This window comes from Babjeviella inositovora (assembly GCF_001661335.1).
Source record: "Babjeviella inositovora NRRL Y-12698 unplaced genomic scaffold BABINscaffold_1, whole genome shotgun sequence".
NCBI classification, from domain to species: Eukaryota; Fungi; Ascomycota; class Pichiomycetes; order Serinales; genus Babjeviella; species Babjeviella inositovora.
The window spans coordinates 1,256,268-1,277,802 of record NW_017566838.1 but is presented as its reverse complement, the minus strand read 5'-3'; the positions used below and the strand labels follow the sequence as shown (position 1 = coordinate 1,277,802).

General features: G+C 48.4%; 10 protein-coding genes and 2 non-coding genes across 12 annotated transcripts; 5 read left to right on the top strand and 7 right to left on the bottom strand.

The window, feature by feature from the left end:
* The first annotated feature begins 76 nt into the window (after window positions 1-76).
* On the top strand, window positions 77-515 carry BABINDRAFT_11103 (mitochondrial 37S ribosomal protein bS16m). Its single transcript, XM_019126839.1, has one exon. The coding sequence runs from the start codon at window positions 88-90 to the stop codon at window positions 451-453; it is 366 nt and encodes a 121-aa protein (XP_018988053.1). The 5' UTR covers window positions 77-87; the 3' UTR covers window positions 454-515.
* Window positions 516-981: 466 nt separating this feature from the next.
* BTA1 (Bta1p) lies at window positions 982-3,288 on the bottom strand (the record flags this gene model as incomplete). Its single annotated transcript, XM_019130698.1, has 1 exon — window positions 982-3,288. The coding sequence occupies one exon, from the start codon at window positions 3,286-3,288 to the stop codon at window positions 982-984; it is 2,307 nt and encodes a 768-aa protein (XP_018988052.1).
* A 292-nt stretch (window positions 3,289-3,580) lies between these two features.
* BABINDRAFT_75455 (uncharacterized protein) lies at window positions 3,581-4,376 on the top strand. The gene has a single exon (XM_019132643.1). It carries the CDS (start codon window positions 3,769-3,771, stop codon window positions 4,183-4,185), a length of 417 nt encoding a protein of 138 aa, XP_018988051.1. The 5' UTR covers window positions 3,581-3,768; the 3' UTR covers window positions 4,186-4,376.
* A 4-nt stretch (window positions 4,377-4,380) lies between these two features.
* On the bottom strand, window positions 4,381-7,155 carry BABINDRAFT_178866 (uncharacterized protein; the record flags this gene model as incomplete). Its single annotated transcript, XM_019131072.1, has 2 exons — window positions 4,381-6,856; window positions 7,096-7,155. The coding sequence occupies 2 exons, from the start codon at window positions 7,153-7,155 to the stop codon at window positions 4,463-4,465; spliced, it is 2,454 nt and encodes an 817-aa protein (XP_018988050.1). The 3' UTR covers window positions 4,381-4,462.
* Window positions 7,156-7,988: 833 nt separating this feature from the next.
* Window positions 7,989-8,070, bottom strand: BABINDRAFT_t20. The gene has a single exon. It is a non-coding gene; the product is annotated as a tRNA-Leu (tRNA).
* An 826-nt stretch (window positions 8,071-8,896) lies between these two features.
* On the bottom strand, window positions 8,897-8,970 carry BABINDRAFT_t19. The gene has a single exon. It is a non-coding gene; the product is annotated as a tRNA-Val (tRNA).
* Window positions 8,971-9,355: 385 nt separating this feature from the next.
* Window positions 9,356-10,405, bottom strand: HST2 (histone deacetylase; the record flags this gene model as incomplete). Its single annotated transcript, XM_019132255.1, has 1 exon — window positions 9,356-10,405. The coding sequence occupies one exon, from the start codon at window positions 10,403-10,405 to the stop codon at window positions 9,356-9,358; it is 1,050 nt and encodes a 349-aa protein (XP_018988049.1).
* Window positions 10,406-10,971: 566 nt separating this feature from the next.
* Window positions 10,972-14,035, top strand: BABINDRAFT_164467 (uncharacterized protein; the record flags this gene model as incomplete). The annotated part of the gene is made up of 2 exons (XM_019130259.1): window positions 10,972-10,977; window positions 11,027-14,035. The coding sequence occupies 2 exons, from the start codon at window positions 10,972-10,974 to the stop codon at window positions 14,033-14,035; spliced, it is 3,015 nt and encodes a 1,004-aa protein (XP_018988048.1).
* A 280-nt stretch (window positions 14,036-14,315) lies between these two features.
* Window positions 14,316-14,926, bottom strand: BABINDRAFT_159243 (uncharacterized protein). Its single transcript, XM_019127548.1, has one exon. It carries the CDS (start codon window positions 14,648-14,650, stop codon window positions 14,477-14,479), a length of 174 nt encoding a protein of 57 aa, XP_018988047.1. The 5' UTR covers window positions 14,651-14,926; the 3' UTR covers window positions 14,316-14,476.
* A 969-nt stretch (window positions 14,927-15,895) lies between these two features.
* Window positions 15,896-17,275, top strand: BABINDRAFT_5643 (uncharacterized protein; the record flags this gene model as incomplete). The annotated part of the gene is made up of 1 exon (XM_019132254.1): window positions 15,896-17,275. One exon carries the CDS (start codon window positions 15,896-15,898, stop codon window positions 17,273-17,275), a length of 1,380 nt encoding a protein of 459 aa, XP_018988046.1.
* A 1,330-nt stretch (window positions 17,276-18,605) lies between these two features.
* BABINDRAFT_164465 (uncharacterized protein) lies at window positions 18,606-19,133 on the bottom strand (the record flags this gene model as incomplete). Its single annotated transcript, XM_019130258.1, has 1 exon — window positions 18,606-19,133. One exon carries the CDS (start codon window positions 19,131-19,133, stop codon window positions 18,606-18,608), a length of 528 nt encoding a protein of 175 aa, XP_018988045.1.
* An 840-nt stretch (window positions 19,134-19,973) lies between these two features.
* BABINDRAFT_5641 (uncharacterized protein) lies at window positions 19,974-21,392 on the top strand (the record flags this gene model as incomplete). The annotated part of the gene is made up of 2 exons (XM_019132253.1): window positions 19,974-20,048; window positions 20,613-21,392. 2 exons carry the CDS (start codon window positions 19,974-19,976, stop codon window positions 21,390-21,392), a joined length of 855 nt encoding a protein of 284 aa, XP_018988044.1.
* Window positions 21,393-21,535: the final 143 nt, after the last annotated feature.

The window sequence follows — 21,535 nt, the reverse complement described above, 5'->3', positions numbered from 1 at the left end:
CCCGGCAATCACAAAAACTTGCAGCGTCTAAAAGCGTCGATATCAGCGTGAGCAAAGAGAGATTGGAAGGGTGAATAATAATACACCATGAAGGGCTCCGTGAGAATTAGACTTGCCAGATTCGGCAGAAAGAGAGCGCCGTTTTACAACATTGTCGTTGCAAACGCCAGATCTGGCAGAGACAACCAGCCGATCGAGGTGGTTGGGACCTACAACCCGATCCCCACCGAGGTCACCCCGGAACAGAGGGCCCAGGGCGTGATGCCGACCAAGGATATAAAGTTGGACTTTACCAGATCCAAGTACTGGATTGGTGTGGGCGCCCAGCCGACCCCGGTGGTTCAGAGATTGTTCAAGAAGGCGGGAATTTTGGACCCAATGTGGCCAGCGCCAGACCAGACCACCAAGGCCGACTCTCCAATCGTCCAAGCCGCCAAGGACAACTTGAAGTAGGGCAGGGGAAGGTGAGTTCATGTATATATAGCGGGTTTTAGAATTGAATTTTATCCTTTGAAAGGTGTAGGGTGGCTGTAGGAGGTATCGGCTATATGTATACTTTGACACTAGATGGAATAGGTTTGGTTATTACCGTGACACTTACCATCAATCACTCTTAGGCACATTCCCATATAACTCAACACTGTGTTGAAGCTTCTGCTGTCAATGACAATACTCTATCCCGACTCAGAGACTAATGTAGATATAATCAAGGAGAATTCTGTTCCTGGAGTATTATTGTAAGTGCGCCATATAAACTTATCCTCACAGGCCTATTGGTAGTATCGATACACACTGGAATATAGTTGGCACATGTCCCAACAAATCGCCTTTAATTTCCATTCTATTCTTAAGCAGTGTGTTTCCAGGAAATCTCCTTCCGTTACCGCTCTTAATACCCTTGAGCATTATCATTCCGTTAAACACTATTTAATCACTCAAAGCTCGTTCGCAATTAACATTTCAATTTTATATACGTCATCTCTAGATGGTCAACTTACTCATCTTTCTCTGGTGGCTGATCTTGGTAGCGACCCAGGTGGAGGTGTACATGTTACATCTATCGATTGACTCACCTGGCAATCTGACGGCCGCAGCCTCGCAGTGGAACCCATTCTTTTCGAACACGTCAATGTACCACGGATGGGTGGAGGCAGAACGCAACATTACACGCCCACCGTCAGCCAAGGCACGGTACAACAACTCCACCTCCTCTCTGGCATCCCACCCGTTGGTGTCGAACCAATCCATATGGTCCATGATCACGATGATGGTGAAAGAGCCAGCAGTGACGCGCGCAAGGACCTCGTTCAAGGTGTCAGTGTGCAATCTGATGGTCTCCAAGGGAGAGTTCTCCAGGGCGGACAACTTCTTGTAACCGGCATCGGTCAAGTAGTCCGGACAGTTGTCGCGAGCATAACGGGACATGAGACACAAGTAGTAGAAGTAGTTGTCGGTGGAGATCAACGAGCGAGTAACTATAGGATCCAAGGTGTCCACAATGTAGTCCAAGATGGAGCCGTTGATCATGTTGGCTTGGTTAGCAGGCACTCCGAGGGCCTTCCACAAAAAAACAGAATTGGCGACAATCAACTTTCCCACAATCGGAGAAAAGATTGCCGGCTTGACCTTGGTTTCCCACACTCGCTTCTGCTCCTCTATGGTGGTGCAATTACACAACTTTTCCACATCCTTGGTGATCCCCGCCTTGATAAAGATCCAGTTTGCGAGCTTTAACGCCCACCTGGTCGAGCCGGTGTCGTAGTACAAGCCGTGTCCATTGACGGCAAAGGTATCGGAGCCCTTGTCGGCCCAAAACTGCAAAGCGTTTGAGGAGAGGTACGGGGCCAACTTTTGCAACAAAACGTCGTGGAAGTCCGCGAGCTTGCCTTCACCAAAGATGCTCCAGATCTGGTCCTGCTTCAACCCCGATTTGAAACAAGCGAGCTTTAACTCGAGTAAGTGGTTCTGGGCCGGGTTCAAGTCCACTCCATGGATACGCCTTGGGGGTGACGGAAGGCAGGCGTAGTGTAACAAGTTGTCACCGGCGGAAGTAATCGCCAAGAGCGAGTCTTTGTTGTTGATGTTTAAAATTTTGTGGTCCTCGCGGGGGTCTTCCCAGGTGAAGGCGTAGATGTACTGGTTGTTGAACTGTGCAAACAACGGGTTCAATTCGTTGTAGAACACTCTCCAGACCTGCTTTTGGTAGTACATTGACGGGAACGGCAAGCCGCGGCTCAAGTTGTCCACGACCGCCTCGTGGCCCTTGGACACGGGGATATGGTGCTGGACAATCTCCGCTGGCAACAAATAGGGAGACTCGGTAACGTGGGCGTTGATCTTGTTGACCAAGTTTGCACACTTGAGCTTGTCGCAGCCGACCCACGTATAGTAAGGGATGTTGCCCAAGGTTGAGTTGACAGAGTTGATTGACTTGAGGGTTCCGAACTTGTACTCTAAGTAGTTGCGACGGGAAGAGTCCAAGTGGACGTTGTCAAACTCAAACCAGATACGCCAGAAATTGCGGGGGACCCAGCTGTTGTTGCGGCCCACCAACCCACCCAAGGTGTTGATCCGGCCAACGGAGGTGGAGGTGGATTGGACCCCGAAATCAGCAACGGTCACGACTCCATGGTTCTTGTTCAACAAGGGGATTACATGGTCGATGGCAGAGAAGTAGGTGGGAATCATAGAGAGAGAGTATGAGAAGGTGATGAAGTCAACGGAGTTTTCCGCAAGCCCGAGCTCAAGGTTGAAGGAAGAGGCATCGCCACAAACAACCTCCACTACCCCGTGCGACACTTGCAGGGCCAATCTGCTTCTGGCAACCTCACATAGTGACGGAGAGAGGTCCACAAGGTAGATCTTGGCAAAGTTTTGTTTGGTGGTTCTGAGGACGGAGTTCATGTACTCGATGTTCCAGCCGGTTCCGCCACCAACATCCACCCAAACAAGCTTTTTCTGGGTTGGGTGGGAGGATAAGAGGTGTGACATACCCAACTTCAAGGCGTTTTCACGGCCCTTGAGAAGCAACTTCCGGGTTTTGTCATAGACTCCGGCCTGCGACTTGTAGAAGTGCTCTAACTGTTCCTGTTGGTCCGGGGATTCGGTCCTGGTGAACGGCTTGATAAAGCAATTGTACGCGAAAATGGCCGCGGATTTGGCCGTTTGGTTGATGTAGCAGAAGGTTGAAAGAAGCACCACCGCGAGGAAGTAGCTAGACGCGGCGGTTACTGAAGACGGGAGGAAATACTCCGTGAGGTCGAGCGAGCTGATGATAGAGCTGACCATGTTGAAATGGCAAGGGTTTTGGATTATGGGGCTAAAGAAGTTAAGGTGTTTATTTACGGGGAGTCGGTGCTTATATAGATATGAGTATGGACTACCGTGAGACATAACTAGCGCGTTAATTGGCTTCCACGTGTAAATAAACCTTGGTGGACCACACTAAATTAAAGTCCGATATTGTTGAGTCGGTCTGAGCGCGTGAGACACGTAAAACACGGATCTGACCGTGTTGTTTAAAGAGCATGTGAATTAACCACGTGGGGGAAGTTATGGGGTGAGTAAATCTTGAGGGTGAGTAAATCTCGGTGGTTCGGAGAATCCGTTGGTTTAAGGTTCCAGGGCCGTAATCCTGAGCATTAATAACCGTATTTTCCCCGGTTAGATTGTCATGTGTAAGTCAATATATGTGTGCGGATTGAACCCAACGACGCTGGTATTGTTTTTTATCTAACGCTTAATTACAAATTGGAGACGGACTGATAGATGTCAAAAACTCCGATATTGTATCCTGCACATGCCACCCCACGTTTTCCGCCGTATCGTAGGCTCTCGGTGCGGCTATTTGCAGGAACACGTTTTACCAATTTCAAGGTTAGTGATAATGCAATTCCCAAGGGCCCCGCTGAGGGTTATAGGTTAAAATTTGTTGCAACAGGAGTTACGTATATGCCTATAACGTTTCCGAGGCGTTTTATACTCCTCGGTAAGTGGCAGGGATTTGAGAAACCTCGTTGTAAAGGCTACCTTTCGCATGAGTTAAGGAAAAGAGCACAGGCCCTGCCAGTTTATCACATTGGTGGTCTTACATGTGATGGGCTATTTTCCATCATAACAGCAGATCGCAATGTCCCTGGCTTTGGATTTCGACCGTTTTGTCCTAGTTTGGTAAGTTTTGGATAATCCTGCGCCATGCAAGCGCCAGGGGGTCTCAATGGAGATCGAGACATGTTCTTGTGATAGATCAGCAAAAAATACCAGTTTCGAGGTAGTCGTCAATAGCACAAATAAGCATGCAAGTCAGAACTCATCAGTGGAATACTTTCCGGTAAAATAACCTATAAAACACAGTACAAGTAGTTGGTTCAACTAGAAACTAGCCAATACCCATGACAATTCACGAACAAAATCATGAAAAACATTAAACTAAATAATCATTAAATTTCAAATATCAAATTCACTAAAGCCACGACGATCGCTTCTTTGTGGGCTTCTCCAACCGATTGAGCAAGTCTGCCTGTGCCGCCTCCAACGCAATGATCTTGTCCGTCGACAGACAAATCTTCTGCCCCAAGTACTCCAACCGTGCCGCGAACAGCTTGTTGTCTGAGACAGCACGTAGGCTCACCAACTCCTCCTCAAACCGCTTCACTTTGGCCGTCTCCATCGCAATCAACAGCGAAAGTGAGTCGTTCTCAAAGAACGAATAAACCCGCTCATTATTAACCAAACTGCAGAATGCCTCCGTGAACAACGGCTTTCCTGGCCTCACTTCCTGCACAATGCCCTGGTCCTTGATCAACATGACCAACTCGTCGCGCTCCAACTCGACAAGCGTGGCAGTGTCCTTGAAGAACGCAGACTTGTATATCTCATTGTATCCCACACTGGGCTTGGCGGCCAACATCTTGACCATCTCCCACGCCTGCGCCTGCGTGTACTTCGCGCTCAGCGATTTGATCATCTGTGTCACCTGCTCCGCCGTCTGGTGAACCATCTGGCTGAGCGCCACCTGGGGCTCCTCACCCGACACAATGCGTCTTACCAACGCCTGAAGGTCCAACATTCTACCCCCTAACGGCTTTACAGCCCGGCACAAATCGATCTGCGACAACTCGGAAAAGTCCTTGCCACTGTTCTTCAACTGGGTAAGCACATACGACTGTGCAGACTCCTCCAGTGCGTCTGAGAGCAAAAACGTCTTGAAGATCAGGTTTGGCAACGCTTCCGTGAGCACCTGCGTACTACCAACCTCGTCGGTGATGAAGATCACGTGTGCCACATTCATGTTGATGAGAGTGGCCGCAAACTCCGCAAGCTCGCGGTACACAAAGCTGTTTGTCTCGGACTTTGTGGCAAAACGATCGATAACAACCACCGGCTTGAGCTCAGGGTTGTCCGTGAGGTAGTCATCCTCCTTGATCAGCGTCTGCGCGACAACCACCCCGTTTTCATCCACTTCCGGTTCCAAGACCGCATTCAGGTTGTAGTCCCGAAGCGCAATGTTCCGGATCGTGGACGTCACGAGCGCAAACATGTTCTTTACCTGGGTTTCTTTGGACTCGGCCAACCCAGACTTCTGCCCCGTAAGTCCCTGGACTCCCAAATCGATGTACGTGGAGATCGAGTTGAGCCACGGGAAGATCGGATAGTACCCCAATTCGTGCGAAACATTGCGGATCAACTGCGTTTCGTTCCGCGACTTGATCATCATCTCACAGTCGAGGTACAAGACGTTATCCCTTGCTGCAAGCACGTGCTCCTTGATCAACAGGTGTTTACCACTGCCTCTAGGCCCCTGGATGATGAGGAACGTGTTCATGTTCTCCTCCATCCAGAGCTTGACCTGCTTGACGGTTTCATACCGTTCCGTCCACAAGACCCCACTCTCTTCGTTGCGATTCCCACACCGGGTGTAGAACAAGTGGGCCACGGATGAAACGCTGTCGTAGAACGTGTTGATGAACGAAATAAGAGGTTTCACGAACAGGTTATCCTTGTAGGTGGTGAGCAGGTATTTTTTGGTAATTTTGGATTCCACAAACAACTCACGAATCGGATCAAAAATCAACACGGCAAGCGTCGCAAGGAGCGCAATAATAATTGGGATTGCGATCTTGGTGTGTCCCAAGATCAAGTCCTTGATGATATTATCACGGACAACCGGAATGTACTTGATGTGGATGACCGTTTCGCCTAGTTTCAATCCAGTAGTACAGTTCTTGGCGGCCACAGCGGACCGCATTGAGCGGAACTTCACCTCCGCAAACCGCGGCAAATCTTTGATGGACGGCGACGGCGGGATGATGTCAGAGATCACCCCATACCGTCTCATAAGCAAATAGATCTCCTCTTCCGTCAAGTCTGGACCTTCGAACGACATCTTGAGCCGGTTGCTCGGAAACCGGCGCAAGTCCTCGATCCACGGCACCCCCTTAACCGGGTAGCAGCGGGGATGCGTAAGGTACCCAAGGATGCTGTTTGTTGCTTTGTCCTTTGTGTTTTTCTGGATAGCCTTGTTGAATTCGTCTATCTCCATGAACGGCGGCACTGCAAACTTCACAAATACCCCTCCGTCGCGTTTGATAGGTACAAACGATGTGATCTGCAACTTGCTCTTATCAAGTGGGCCATTTTCCGACGCTGAGAGGTCGAGCACGTTATCCTGGAGGGTTTTGTTGTTTTTCGAGAAAATCGTCGCATAAATGTCCTGCTTGAAGTCCACCTTGCTCTGGCGGAACGGAAGCACATGGTCAAAGTAGATCAAGCTCTCACGAGTGGATTTCTGGATCACTCCGGTTTCCTCCGCGTTGTCTTCGTTGGAGACTTCTTGCTCTTTAGTAAGAGATGTCTCCTGGGTTTGGGTGTCGAGGATGGTGTCGGAGGGTGGAGTGCTAATGTATCGGCGTGCTGAGCCGAAGCCAAGGCCGAGACCCAAAGGCCGCAACGGCCTCAATTGAGACGGTCTCCACCGAGATCTTAGTAGCAATTTCAACGTCATGGTATCAATCACAATGAAGCAGTAAGGGGGGTGTAGGTAATCGAGTAACGTGTTTTGTGAAAAGATCTTTATAAGGACAGCAAGTGGCAAACTCGCAAACCTATACCTAATTCGTGCGGCGCCCCTGTAATCCAAGAGTAATCACGTGACATATAGGGGAACTTTGTTTGGACCCCGAAGGGGATTGCAACCGTACATCTTTTTTAGCAAGAAAAAAAAAGACTTTGATATAGGTTCTTTGGTATAGAATATCATCGACTCGTTCGGTTGGGAGGGCTATCTTAGGTATGTGTTGCTAAATCATGGTTTTCTCGAGTTTTGTTAGACCTGTAGGTCTTGTGGTGTATCTGTACCTCGAGGGGAGAATCTCTACTTATAGTATACTGATTGGCTGTATAACTTGTATAGGATAAAGGAAGGAGGAATTGGCCTCATTATATAAGGTATCGATCCCTACTGCGTGACCGCTACACGCTTATTACAGGTCTGGTGTAATTTAACAGTCTATCGTGGGAGTATTCAAGGGGTTCTCCTATATATAGTGTAGAAAGGGTGGGGTATCGGAAGATCCCAGAATTAAGGAAATTGGTACTCTACAGGGGTTGTGTCTGTGTATAGAGGTAACAAGAAGGCACGAGTTGTAAGAAAGTGTATGTGGATGAATAGGTATATAGCTATGGGAGCACGTAGGAGGGAATATTACGAGTGAGAGTGGAAATAAAACGGGGATACACAAAATCCAGCGATGGAAACGGAGGAAAGGTTAAGCTGGTTTGCTAAAGACTATTGTGGGTCGTATGACCAGGCATAGCGTGAATTGGGAGCTAATTTTCTAGTCTCACGCGGATTAAAGCGTCTACATCATACTGGGACTGGTTGAGCACGCAAAAACGTTGGTTCAGGAAATAGTATATCGCTTTATAGGTATTCCGAATGGTGCATTTAACTTCCCAGGTATAGGCGGAGCTGGTGCAAAAAACGATAATGACCGCTAAGCGGTTCGAACGCTTGCCTCTTACGAGATCTGATCTTGAGTCAGACGCCTTAGACCACTCGGCCAAACGGCCATTATTTAAGGAAAAAGAGAGGAAATTTAGATGCACTTACCTAGTCATCTAACGGAGATTACGAGAGAGGTTTGGTGCACAAGTGTACTCACACAAGGGGTTGTAAATCATGGTAATTACGTGATTGCAAAGTAAGTCCTTTTCTATATAAGGGTAGATCGCTATGTTATATAGTTTTTTGTTCTAGCTAGAAAATGCCTTTATCTTGAAAACTCTAACTATATCATTTGAACCTTTCTCTCAGTTTACAGTGGCTAGTAAACCACGAAAATAAACTAAATAGCATGTGGTTCCCTCGTTTCAGCTTCGCCACACTTGCAATTGCACTTATTATGTGCCTACGGTCTACGCCGTACGTTCCTGGACGGGCCTCCATAACTTCAGTGGTAGCAGGAATGTCTTCGACCTTTGTCTTGCGCACATCTATTCGAAGTTAATAGTAGTCGGCATTGCCAACATCACTAATGTCATATACTCTAATGGTAACACTGGTTTATCCATTGAGTACAGCACTGCTGTTAAAGCGTGCATTGATTTATGCCGCCCCAGTATTTTTATCTAACACACGTTGATTGACGGAACCTACTATGTACCAGGCCGTGAAAGTCTCTAATAAGAAAATAGCCAACACTACCGTCGTTTCGAGTAGTGGTAGTTCAGCTATGAGTACCGCCCAGCTGAATGTGAAGAGACAGTGGGATAGTGGTTATGGTGATCAATGTTCCCTGGATACGGACGTCTCGAGTATTATGTACGTCTCCAACGTATTCTTACACCGGCAGACAACTTTCTGGACTATAGTGATGGGGAGGAAAAAATACCAGAATGATTTCGCCCAGGATCGAACTGGGGACGTACTGCGTGTTAAGCAGGTGCCATAACCAACTAGACCACGAAACCTATCCGATGGAAAAATTATCTAGTAGACTCTAACCATTAATGTATTTTTAGCACACTATGTATACATACGACATAGGTATTTGACAGGCTACAAAATCATTAATATATATTTGTCAACTATAATCGATTATTCTCTCGTAATATTGAAGGTTTTATAGCCTGTCAAATATCCAAGTTATATATGTATATATTTAATCTTATTATTTTAAAAAAATACACAAATAGCGCCATATATAGTAATATGTTGTATATGATATTCAGCGCGAAGCTAACACACTGATCAAATTATTTATTGAATATATATTCTACTAGATTTGCTTTGATCAAAAATTCTCCGCACCTGTAATGCGTGAATTAATTAAAGATCTGCATGTAAATTCACTACCTATTTTTCAGTAGGGGCTAGTTCCTTCTCAGCAACCTTCAACTTGGAAATATCCTTGATGATTTCGTCGATATCTGGCTCATCCTCAGTCTTAACTCTTTCTACTTCCTCCTTTTCTTCCTCCTTTTCTTCCTCCTTCTCCTCCTTCTCCTTCTCCCTCTCCTTCTCCTCCTTTTCCTCCTCCTTCGTACCTACCCCTTTATCAGTATTCTTCGCTTCATGACCCTCCTTTCCTTTCCTAATCAACTCCACCAACTCATCAGCCCACCCGCAGAGCTCGGCCAACTCGTCAGCAATCACATCACAAGCACGCAATGCGAGAATGTCCACCTTACGCGGCGAGGAGGCAAAGTCACCCACTCGCTCCTGGTTAACAAGCACCCTCTGTGTCCTTCTGGGAACAGCAGCAGGCAAACCGGCAAAGGGATAGACCGACAAGGATGTCCCTGCGACGATGATCAAGTCCGTCTTCTTGCAGTCTTGCTCCCACAAATCGTAGAACCGGTCAGGTAAGCCCTCGCCAAAAAACACGATGTCCGGCTTGACATAGCCCCCACACTGGCGACACACAGGAATCCCGTCAACCAGCTCGTCTTCCATGTCTAGCTTCAACAACTCCGTCGCGAGCTCCGCATCACAGTCGATACAATGGTTTGCAGCGAACGAGCCATGCGCCTCCACGATGTAATCGGCACCTACACCAGCTATCCGCTCCAAGGTGTCGATATTCTGGGTGTACACACGTCTCAACAACCGCTTCTCCTCAAACAACTTGATCAAGTAGTGGAACTTGGTGGGGAGGAACTTCCCGGGGTAGAGCTCGCCGGCCAACGTGTAGAACGCCTTAGGGGATTGCCTGAAATATTCAATGTCAAACACGGCTTCTGCATATGGCAAGTTCAACTTACTCAAATTGGCGTACAAGCCCGTGCCTGGGGACCGGAAGTCTGGGATCCCAGCGCCTGTGGAAATCCCAGCGCCCACCATAAACACAACTCTAGAGTAGGTACCATTTTTCAAGGCCTCAGCCAAAGTTTTGAGGTCAGACATATTTGGCCGACAATGTTGAGCTAAAGGGTTGGCAATACCTGGTTGCTCTAAATATTTGGATTTATGCCTTAGCACCACCGATCCGCGTGATTAGATGCATGCGGCTGACCAGGCTGATTATTCGACACCAACTCGCTTTCGTAGTTAATCGATATACCACCAAATATATATATATTTGGATGTATATCTGCAAAACTCAGAAGGAACTGTTGAAAACACCTTATATATAGAGGGTATGGCCAGTCTCCAGTATATGAAAAGAGGTATCCTTTTGCGTGGATGACGAGAACTGACGTCACGGAGAAATTCATTTGCCACTGTTTTTTTTTTCCACAGAGGGAAAAATATCTCCCCTTTTTGTTTTAAACGATCAATGAGAAACTACAGAATCAGTCACGACGGATGAGAAGACTAAAACAATAACCAGAGCAGCTCAATACCATATTCCAAGTTTAGCACCCTTTAGTCACGCGCACACTTCCACACCACGTGACCTTCCGGAAATTACACTTAAGAGCCGTTGTGCAAAAATACTCCCAATCTTCCATTTTCACCCGCCATCCACTATGAAAGTAAGCACATCCCCTCAATGGAACTTTAAACTCGATACTAACTCTCCAGCAACGAATTAGCGCCCTCGATCTTCAGATCATCACGTCGGAGCTCCGTAGTATCGTTGACTACCGCCTTCAGAACATCTACAATGTGGTAAACTCAAACCGCCACTACGTGTTCAAATTCTCCATACCGGACCTGAAAAAGAACTTGGTGGTGGACTGTGGCGCCAAGCTCCACCTCACGGACTTTGCACGCTCGACCGAACTGACGCCATCGAACTTTGTCACGAAGTTACGCAAACACTTGAAGACGAGACGCTTGTCGGGGTTGAGACAGGTCGGCAACGACCGGATTCTCGTCCTAGAGTTCAGTGACGGGCTCTTCTACTTGGTGTTTGAGTTCTTTTCCGCGGGGAACATCATCTTGTTGGACCACACACGCAAGATTTTGTCGTTACAGCGGTTGGTCGACGAGAAGGAGAATAACGGCCGCTACGCCGTTAACAGCTATTACACGATGTTTGGCGACGATTTGTTTGAGACCGAGTACACCTACGAGAAGAAGGTCTACACCGCGGAGGCAGTCCAGGCATGGATCGCCAGGGTCCCGGAGCAGCTCCAGGCGGAGCAACTCCAGGCGGAGCAGAGCCACTTCCACAAGAAGAAGAAGCAGTCCACCACTATGACGATTCAGAAGCTTGCGTTTGTCAACGCCGCTCACTTATCCTCCGACTTGATCAAGACGAATTTGCATGCCCAGGGGGTCAATCCGTCGCTGAACTGCACGGAAGCCGAATTGGAACCAGTCGTCCGGGCCTTGAACGATGCCGAGGCGGAGTATGTCCATCTCAGCGGTGAAACCGTGAAGGAACTTACCGGATTTATTGTTGCGGTGGAAAACCCGCTCTTCAATCCGGAGGCCGAGTCGAGCGTGAACACCAACGTCGATCTTGAGTATCTCTACGAGGAGTTCCATCCGTTCAGACCGTCAGTAAAGGATGCGAAGAAGAAGGTCCAGATCATCGAGGTTACGGGGTACAACAAAACTTTGGACAAGTTCTTCTCCACCATCGAGTCGTCCAAGTACTCGCTCAAGATTCAGCAGCAGGAGCAGCTCGCGGCCAAGCGTCTCCAGCAGGCGCGTTCGCAGAAGGACAACCAGGTCCAGGCACTTGTTTCTGTCCAGGAGAACAATATCCGCAAGGGTGAGGCCATCACGTATCACGCGGAGCAGGTTGAGGCGGCAATGGGCGCAGTTCAGGCGTTACTCGACCAACAGATGGACTGGAAACACATTGAGAAATTAATCAAGGTCGAGCAGCAGCGGGGAAATGCCGTGGCCAAGACGGTCAAGTCGCTAAACTTGCTAAAGAACAAGATCGAGTTGCGCTTACCGGATATGGACGAGCTTGAGTTCGAGTCCGACTCGTCATCCGAGTCCGACTCAGATGGTGAATCGAAGCCTAAAAAGGCCCAGCAAAAGCAAATCACCGTCACCGTTGACCTTGGGCTCTCTGCGTTTGCCAACGCGCGCACGTACTTCGATGCCAAGCGTACAGCCGAGGTGAAAAAGTCCAAGGTTGAAAAGTCTGCCACGCTTGCGCTCCGCTCCGCGGAGAGGAAGATCCAAATGGACTTGCGTAAGAATCTCAAGCAGGAAACGGACGTGTTGAAGGCGATTCGCACAAAGTACTGGTTTGAGAAGTTCTACTGGTTCGTCTCTAGCGAGGGGTATTTGGTGGTGGCTGGTCGCGACGCGATGCAGACCGACACTTTGCTCTCGCCGGAGAACTTTAACCCCGAGACGGATGTGTTTGTCACGTGCGACCTCGACAACTCACTCAAGGTGGTGGTCAAGAACCCGTACACCAACTACACCCTTGCCCCCAGCACGCTCATGCAAGCAGGGATGTTGGCCATTTCCACGTCGAAGGCGTGGGAGAACAAGATTTGCACTTCTGCGTGGTGGGCCAAGGGAACGGACGTGTCGAAGTATGACTTTGACGGTACGTTGTTGAAGCCTGGTATGGTCAACGTGACTGCTGAAAAGCGTTACCTTCAGCCATGTCTGTTGGTGATGGGCTTTGGATTCTTGTGGCTCGGGGATGCAGAGGCGACACAGAAGTACCGGGAGTTGAGATTGCAGCGGATGCAGGATGTTGGGTTAGAGCTTGTGCAAATGAAGAAGGAAAAGAAGGAAAGGAAGAAGTTTGTGAGGGAAGAGAAGAAAGAGGAAGAGAAGAAAAAGGAGGAGAAGAAAGAGGTAGAGAGCGAAGTGAAGACAGATGATGAGTCTATTACTGAATCGATTGCATCTATGGATATCAAATCCCTGCCGTTGAAGATGCCGAAGGTGGTGCGTGGGAAGAAGGCCAAGTTGAAGAAGATTGCGACAAAGTATGCTGACCAGGACGACGAGGAGAGACGGATGCGGATGCAGGTCTTGGGGGTCTTGAAGCAGGTGGAGCCAGAGAAGCAGGAGGATGTGCCAAAAGGCAATCCCAACCATAAGATTGACAATGAGGCGATGGTTAAGGTTCAAGAGACGCGCGCGAGACGCGAGCGCGAATGGGCCGCACGCACAAGCGCGAAGCAAGAGGGTGCTGACGCGAACGAGGCTCTCCTCTCCGACAATGAACTTTCTGACGACGAGCCACCAACGCATTACCTCGAGATTTTTGATTCGCTCATCGCCAAACCACAATCGCAGGATGTATTGATAGACGCGGTGCCAGTCTTTGCGCCGTGGCCCGCGTTACAGAAGTTAAAGTACAAGGTCAAGATCCAGCCGGGCGCTTTGAAGAAGGGCAAGACCGTCGCAGAGGTCGCCAACTTCTTCATGCAACGTGCGGTCGTTGCGTCTCCCGAGGATCGTGGCAAAGACTTGGACGTTGACTGGCCTGAGGAGCACGAGTTAATCAAGAGCATGAAGGATGTGGATTTGATCTTGCCTATTAGCTGTGCTGGGAAGATGAAGATTGTCGCTTCGGGTGGGAATACCGGGGGTAATGGAAATATTGCCGGGTCCTACGGCACCAAGGAGGCCAAAAATAAGAAGAGCAAGAAAAAGTAGAGTCTATTGATAATGGCGATGTGTGAATCTGAGGATTCAGATGTTTGACAGCAGGGAAGTGTATATTTAATAAAAGCTGCGTGAAGATGCAGGTGGTGTAGAGGCATAAACATGTAGTATGTAAATACGATCAGAGAGACTACAATATGTTTACTGGGATGGGTTTGAACGATAGGTTTTAGAGACAGACTGGTTTTAAGTTCGTGAGAGCTGTGAGGGCCTAAAGCGCTCGGTCTATGTAGACTGGATAATATACTGGGTATATTTATCATTGTATGGTTTGAGATATTGAGTGTCTAAATTGAAAATTATGAACTGAAGTTAAACTATGATGGGGCTTACACTTATTCGTGGGATTGGGCTCTTTTGTTTCAGTCTGGGGTCGCTTCCAATAGGCGGTCTATTTAAAAACATTCGCTTACATATCAGTTTTTCATGCCGTCACAAGACATAGCATCTTGTGCATGTCAGCAACCCCCTAGATCCTAGATCCTGGTTATCCGCCCCACCCCTATCCTTATGGTTTAGGAAAAACCGGGCCGGTTGCACCGAGACGAAGGAACGGGTGAATACGCAGCATGCATATACAAGCATTTTGTCGGCGGCATTATCCATGTAAGCCACTGAGAGAATATGCATGCACAGCTCCCCCTGCGGCTGGAAGGATTTTCAAGTAATTTCCGCCAATCAGCTATCGTGTAATAGTCAGCACCGGCTGCTCAATGTCACTCAGGGATGTGCTTCAGCCGTCACACTAGGAAATACGAAGCGGAAACAACTCAGCACAGTGTAGCTAACGGCAGAGATTCCATGAGTGCATGCTACTATGCGTAAACAAAATCCACAAGAACCGTAAGCCAACTAGTTCTGTCGTAAAAATAGCGAGAAACGGGAGACCGGGATGTCACGCGTAGGTAAGAGGCCAGGAAGGTGGCTAGCGTGCTATTTAAGAATTTTGTAACTTTAGAGTTCTAAAGTGTGAGCCGACATCCGCGCTGTAAACTGAAATAGGAATAGGCGCATGCAAGTTGTCTGGGTAAGGATGCGTGCATGTGCCGCTCTTACAGATATAGCCATCAAGTCACGCTGTGAGATACCGGGTTGCCGGCGGCACCGACGTATATAAACAAGTGTAGGCCCCTTAGCTATATGGTTCTTGTAAACTTGAAACCATTTAACAGTATTGAAATCCCCCTATCTACACATCAAAGTTGGCTACGAACTTGCGCGCCCTTCCCCTAACTAAACCTTAATCTGCCACGACATCCCCGCTAAACTCAGTCGGATATCACGCAGCTGAAATCTAATCCTGGACAGCAATTGGAGGCGGTTCAAACCATTGTGCCCGTTTTAGAGCCTTTGCTACAGTTTAAAAGCACGCCGTGCCGCTGCTTCACAGCTCGAAAAAGTCACCTATTAGCATCGCTGGCTTTCTGGATTTTTCTCCATTCACTGGTCTTTTTTTAAACCAAACTCAGAGTTTAACTAGGGCTTCCATTGCCACTGGCCCAGAGTTTCACATCCTTGTTTGATTCCAAGACCCCGATACCCCCAGAGCCGAGACAGAGCTATTTGCAGGAGATTGCAAACATTCCCGTATAAAAAAAAATGACGTACTCCTGCACAGCCTCGGACGCGCCGATTCGCACGTCTTCCCCACACTCTGATGATGTCACGCCCAGAGATAGCACTCGGAGTGCCTCGGAGAATACTCGGTATGCAAACAAACATTTGCCAAGACCTGACAGTCAGCACAGCACAGACCCTTCAAAAAAACTGTCTGTCGAGAATATAAACGCCTCTTCTCTCTCCGTAATAAAGTTTGACGCTTCCCTCGAATACCTCACTCGCTATTCTCCCATGCATCCTCCCTCATACCAAGCATCCCACTCCGCCCCCACCTATCCTATCTACAGAGATGCGCTAGATGAGGTGTTAAATCATGAAAAGTTGCCGCTGTACAAACCAGCCTCTGAAGGCTTCGGACTAGTGCTCGTAAAGAGAGAATTGGTGTCGCCATACAAAGAATACGATACTGAATGGCAGCCGTGCTTTATGGAGCTCAACTCGACCCAGTTGAACTTCTACCAGCTCTCGAGAAAGAAGGACAGAGCCGTTCCATCTGTTGCAGAAATCATCCACAGCTTCCAGGCAGTGTGTAACACTGACACCGAAAAGACCCCTACTTCCGCCCTTAGTCGGTTGTGGAAGACCACTGGGTCTGTAGACAAGAGAAATTTGGACTCTCTCTTCACGATGCCATATCCCGCCACCTTCCACAGCATTCCCTCGCTGATCATCTCCCAATCCCCCGTCAAGTCATACATTATATTTACCCACCAGCCCGTGTCATCCTACACGTTGCAACGCGCCAAAATCGGAGTCGCCACCGACACCCAGGGCGGTTCTCCTGCGGTATTTCTCAGGGCCAGAGTTGAGACTGAGCAGTTGCTCATCCAGTGCTTTTCCGAGGAGAGTCTCATCGACTGGTACTTTAAATTGAACTTTGCCAAGGACTTGAGCTTGCCGTTAGAGCTGAGACTGGAGACCACGGTGAGGACGATTCCCCGCCGAAGAGGTACGCGCTATCGCGGCGAAGGCGAAGGCAATCTCTTAGATGCGGTTTCCGGGTCCCAAAATCGCTCAAGCAGTGGGTTAAACACAAAATACGACTATTCACAGGTGGACCAAACCGTCAGAGGAAGAGCTAACTCTGCATCCACCACTGCCTCCGACGTCTCGACTGTCAACTCCCAGTTCACCCAGGACTCCCTGTCAGATTTTTCCGAGTGCTCGATGGAAGAGTTTGAGGTGAGGCCCTCAGGTCTGGCTCTTACCCCCGGGTCAAAGAACTACAACTTAGAGTTATCGTTCATCAAGCAGTTGATGTCCAGCTTAAAGGCGACTGATAAGTGGGTCGGTCAGCCGCTTGTGGTTTCCCACAAATCCCCGGAAGCTCGCAGCCATATGTCTAAGGTCCAAGTTTCGGTTGACTCCAGACTCAGCACTATGCGAATTTTGGGCATCGAGCCCCCGGCCTCTCAAAATTTAACCACAAGGAGCCAGCGGTTCCAAGACTGTCTCGACAAGACTGAAGAAGCTGAGACCGAGTCTCTGGTGTGGGTTTTACCGCTCAAGAAGTCTGCGATGTTTGGTCAGGCAAAGTGGAGTGGGAGCGAGCATCACCACCTCGCGTGCCATGAGTATATCGTGGCGAGACACGGGCTTGTGTGCTTGTGAAAACATATAGATAAGATATAATGCTTAATGATACTATTTATTTAACGCTATAACGTAAGCTCGCAGACCGGAAGGCTCTCCATCAGTCTTGCCATTGGCTAACACAAAACCAGGAGGCCCCCAATGTACGCTGCCTAACATACTAGAGTCATTATGTGGTAAACGTATAACTTTGGTCTCAGAGATAGATATTTTAAAGACATAATCGTCCCCGTGTGCTCAAACTAGGCCTGTTTTATCTATGGATGGGGTATATCGATCCGAATCTAAGCTGCCAAGCAATGTATGCCACTATACCATGCGCGTCTCATGGCAGTGAAACAGGCAATCATAGTGTACTCTAGCCCCAGTGCAGGCTCAATATAATTCGCGACGTGATTAGTGATAAATGAGTTGTAAAATGTCTGTATTTAGGTTAATTTTTGACAATGGGTTACGAAAGCTAAGCGGCTGAAGGGAGAACGCACAAGCTTTTGGCAATGTCTCGCCTCACATGGTGTGGCGAATGTAAATACCGGTGGCAGAAGATGTAAATCCATTTTGAGCAACCCCTCACCTGGCAAACAGCTCCTGACCTTGGCACTGTCACATGACACAACACATGTGACAGTTTACTCACGAGTGACCGGTTGGTCTTTCGTGCGGCGAGGGCCGAGGCCTGCGGTACGAGTTGCCCCCCGCGAAAAAAAGAAAATTCCTAAAATTTCGCCCCGCTAAGGTTTTCAGATTTGGGAGCGAGCAGGAAATTTGTCCTCGACCGCCTTGGAATTCCCATTCTCGTGGACTCTTAAATACATAGTGGACTTGTTAAGTTTTAAATTATTATGTCTCTAATTTCTCATTCATTTGGTCTACTGGACGCGGGATATTGCTTCGCTGCGGTTTGCACAACCGCGGCACGTGTCCAAATGTAGTTTTTAAAAGTGAATTTTGAATGGCTGGTGGAACAAGGCAGAAGGAATTCTGTACAACCTATACATAACCACCCACGCCGCCGTTTACTAACCGAATGACCAGACCATTATCATAGTCCTAAGTCAGACTTTAGCGAGCCTGTAGGTTAAACTTCCATCCAATGTTATCCTACCGACGTATCAGAAGGAACCGACAGGTTGCTTACAAAGCTCATAGAGAAACGATAGGAGCTGGTTCAGGGAAACGGTAGGGGATGGCTCAGAGAACCGGATAGATATTTTTTTTTTTAAATCGTAAACAAAAGAACATGAACTCACGAAAAGGCCCGCGAGCAAAAATAGGGATTAGGAAAGGCGTGGCAAAACGAAGGCGACAGGGCCATAACAAGACGCAAAGCCAGGCCTTTATTAGCATTTTACTTCGCTGGGTAGCTCATCTGGTACCCGTTGATGATGTACTGCTCAACATCGCCGGAAGGATGTAAGTGGGACACCATCAGGGCCTTCTGTTGCATTTCGTGCTGCTGCATCTGCATCTGCATCTGTTGCTGAAATTGTAGTTGGCTTTGGTAATGCATCTGTTCTTCTGGCGACATCATTCCGAACTGGGCAGCCTGAGCGCCCATGGCAGCGTTTTCTCCACAGTGGTATGTGGTCATCCCGTTAAATGTGACACGTTTAGCATCGAGCCCTTGGCCTGCACCACCAAACTGTTGTTTTAAGCGCTTGGAGCTGTCGGCACAGGTTTGTCCGCTAAGCGTTCCATCGTACTCGTTAGAGTTTCTTCTCTTTGTGCCCGCGTTAAACGGCTCCTGGGACGGCTGGACCGGTTCGGGTTTGTTATAAACAGGGTCTGAATGTGTTGGACCGAAGTATCTGTTATCACCGCATGTGGTGTCATAATTAATAATACAGTGTGAAACGGAGCTGGTGAAGAATTGCATCGTGGAGGGATTGGTGTTTTATGAAAAATAGACTGGTATGCGCGTGTGAGACGGGGATGTAAGGCCAGTGAAGGGTCTTGAGAGGAGTGAAATAGTCCGAAGTGATAAAAGGGATACGGAAGAAAGTAAACGGAAAGAAGAGATTAAAAGAGAGAGACAGGGATTTTTTTGTCTTCCGCCGTTTTGGGGGTGATACCCAGCGGCAGAGGTGGGCGCGTAGTAGGAATGCAAAATGTATCTACTTTTGCTGCTTAAGTGCCGTTAGTATGCAATGTAGGATGTCAGATTTCGCTGTCTGTAGGATATTCGTGTATAGAGTGGGAGCGGTGCAGTCGACAAAATATGCAATGTTGTACGGGTGAGATGAGCCGCTGGGATTAAATTGCTTTTTCTCCTTCCCCGGGGGTGGAAAACTTTCTGAATGCACCGCGTGCGTGTACGGTTCGGGAAGTATCCGAGTATTTCTTAATATGGCGGATAGTACCGAGAGCGCGAGCTAGCAGATGAGGGCCCCAAAGGGTTACCAGTTTTACTAGCCGGATAAGAACTACAGATGATGCAGTATAGAGATGACAAATTTATTCAACCAAAATTGGGCCACTTATTGCTGTATCAGAATAACCCAGGGCGGTGGATATTTCTTTTTAAGAAACTGCCTTTTGGAAGTCTAGAGCAAGTCCTGTATTCTGCCTTGTGTAAAAGCCATCCTGTGCGTAGGATAATATCCTGACGTTTGGGCAGGCTGGCAATACCATTCCTCTGTGCAGGTTCGCACTCGCGCGTCAATGCATGTGATTATGTGCAGGAAGCATCATTCAGTCACGTGATTAATTTCAGACTATGAGCAACAGCTATAGAGCACATGCTAACGACAGACCGGATTGGGCCATCCTTTTGTCCTGGCCGTTCAAGGGGGTTTTATCAAGGGCTATTCAGAGGGAATATGGAGGGAATGATTAATATAGCCCATAGAAACCCTAAAAAGTTATTGGCTGCCACCGTCTTTGGTGGGAGGATAGGTTAAAATACGGGATATTCATCTACGCAGCTGATGCAGAGTAGTACGACAACCTCTACTACACCAGTGGGTTACAAGAGGGACGAATCCAGGGCTGGATGAATCCCTTCCGCCCTGATCGTTGAGGCGAGATAACCTCGTAGCTCATTAACCTCTATTCTGCACGTGACCTCCACAGTCATGCAATTTGCATACGATCACACACACAAAAACCCCAAGCCGCATTAACCTAGATATCGGGTAAAAAGAAAAAAAGAGAAAAAACGCACCACAGTCAAAAGCAGTGACGGATCAAGTTAAAACGTTGCGTGTGGATACCTACAACAAGGATAGAGTCACAAACCACAGCATACCACATTCAAAAACACACCGCGTTCAAAAGACGCTCACCTGAACACCCAAAGAGTCTGCGCCAATAAGAAACATCACCCGAAATGGATTTGTCGAATCTCAAGTCACAGCTTCCGCCCTCCAAACCCGTGTCGGACCAGCTGTTGGATGACTTGTCCCGCGATATCACTGCTGAATTCAAGAATGCCGCCAGATCCGTTGCGGCCCTATACAAACTTTCCGATTCCAAAGCCAGCCTACTAAGACACCGCGGCTATCTCGATGCGATCGATGATTTGCTAGAGTGTATCAGTTGTGGCGGCGACGTCGAAAACTGGGCGTTGACCAAGCGTGCCGAGTTAGTTGGTAATAGTCAAACTGCCCCTGCCTCTGTCCCATCCACCTCGGAGAACCAACAGCCAACCATATCCACTCCTCCGGGCAAAGCCGCCAACTTAGACAACGGCCTTCCGCTGGACTTTCCCTTCACGATCAGCCTGCCATGTCCGCACGAGTTCCACCCAAGTTTCGCCCCCTTATCGGTGCAGCACATCCACCAACAAAACATGCAGCACCACAGCCAGCACCACAGCCTAAACGTTGGACTCGGTCCTGGGTCCAGAAAGTTACAGACCCTTGTCCGGACCTCCAGTGCGATGAAGAAAAGCAGCGGTAGCGAAGCCGACGAAGAAGCGGGTGGGGATGATGAAAACGAGAGCGACAGTGACGGAAACCTGTCTTTCTCCATGCATGACCAGAGTATTGACTACACAGACCAGAAGGAAATCACTGACAGGGATGACAATTTGGACGAGGAGTGGATTGTGGACGAACACGACGGATCGACCATCGCTGGTGCAAAGAGACGTTTTTTGAGAGAATGCGGGGATAAAAAGCCGAGGGTTTTGTGAACACGGTTCCCTTTATGATTTAACGAACTAACGATTAAACTGCGCTTTAGGTTGGAAGGGAAACATCACTCAGTGTCCTGTCCATTCTAGAGGTCTCCAGCATCGGTAAGAATGTATGCCGCCTCTCCAACAACCAGTATAGA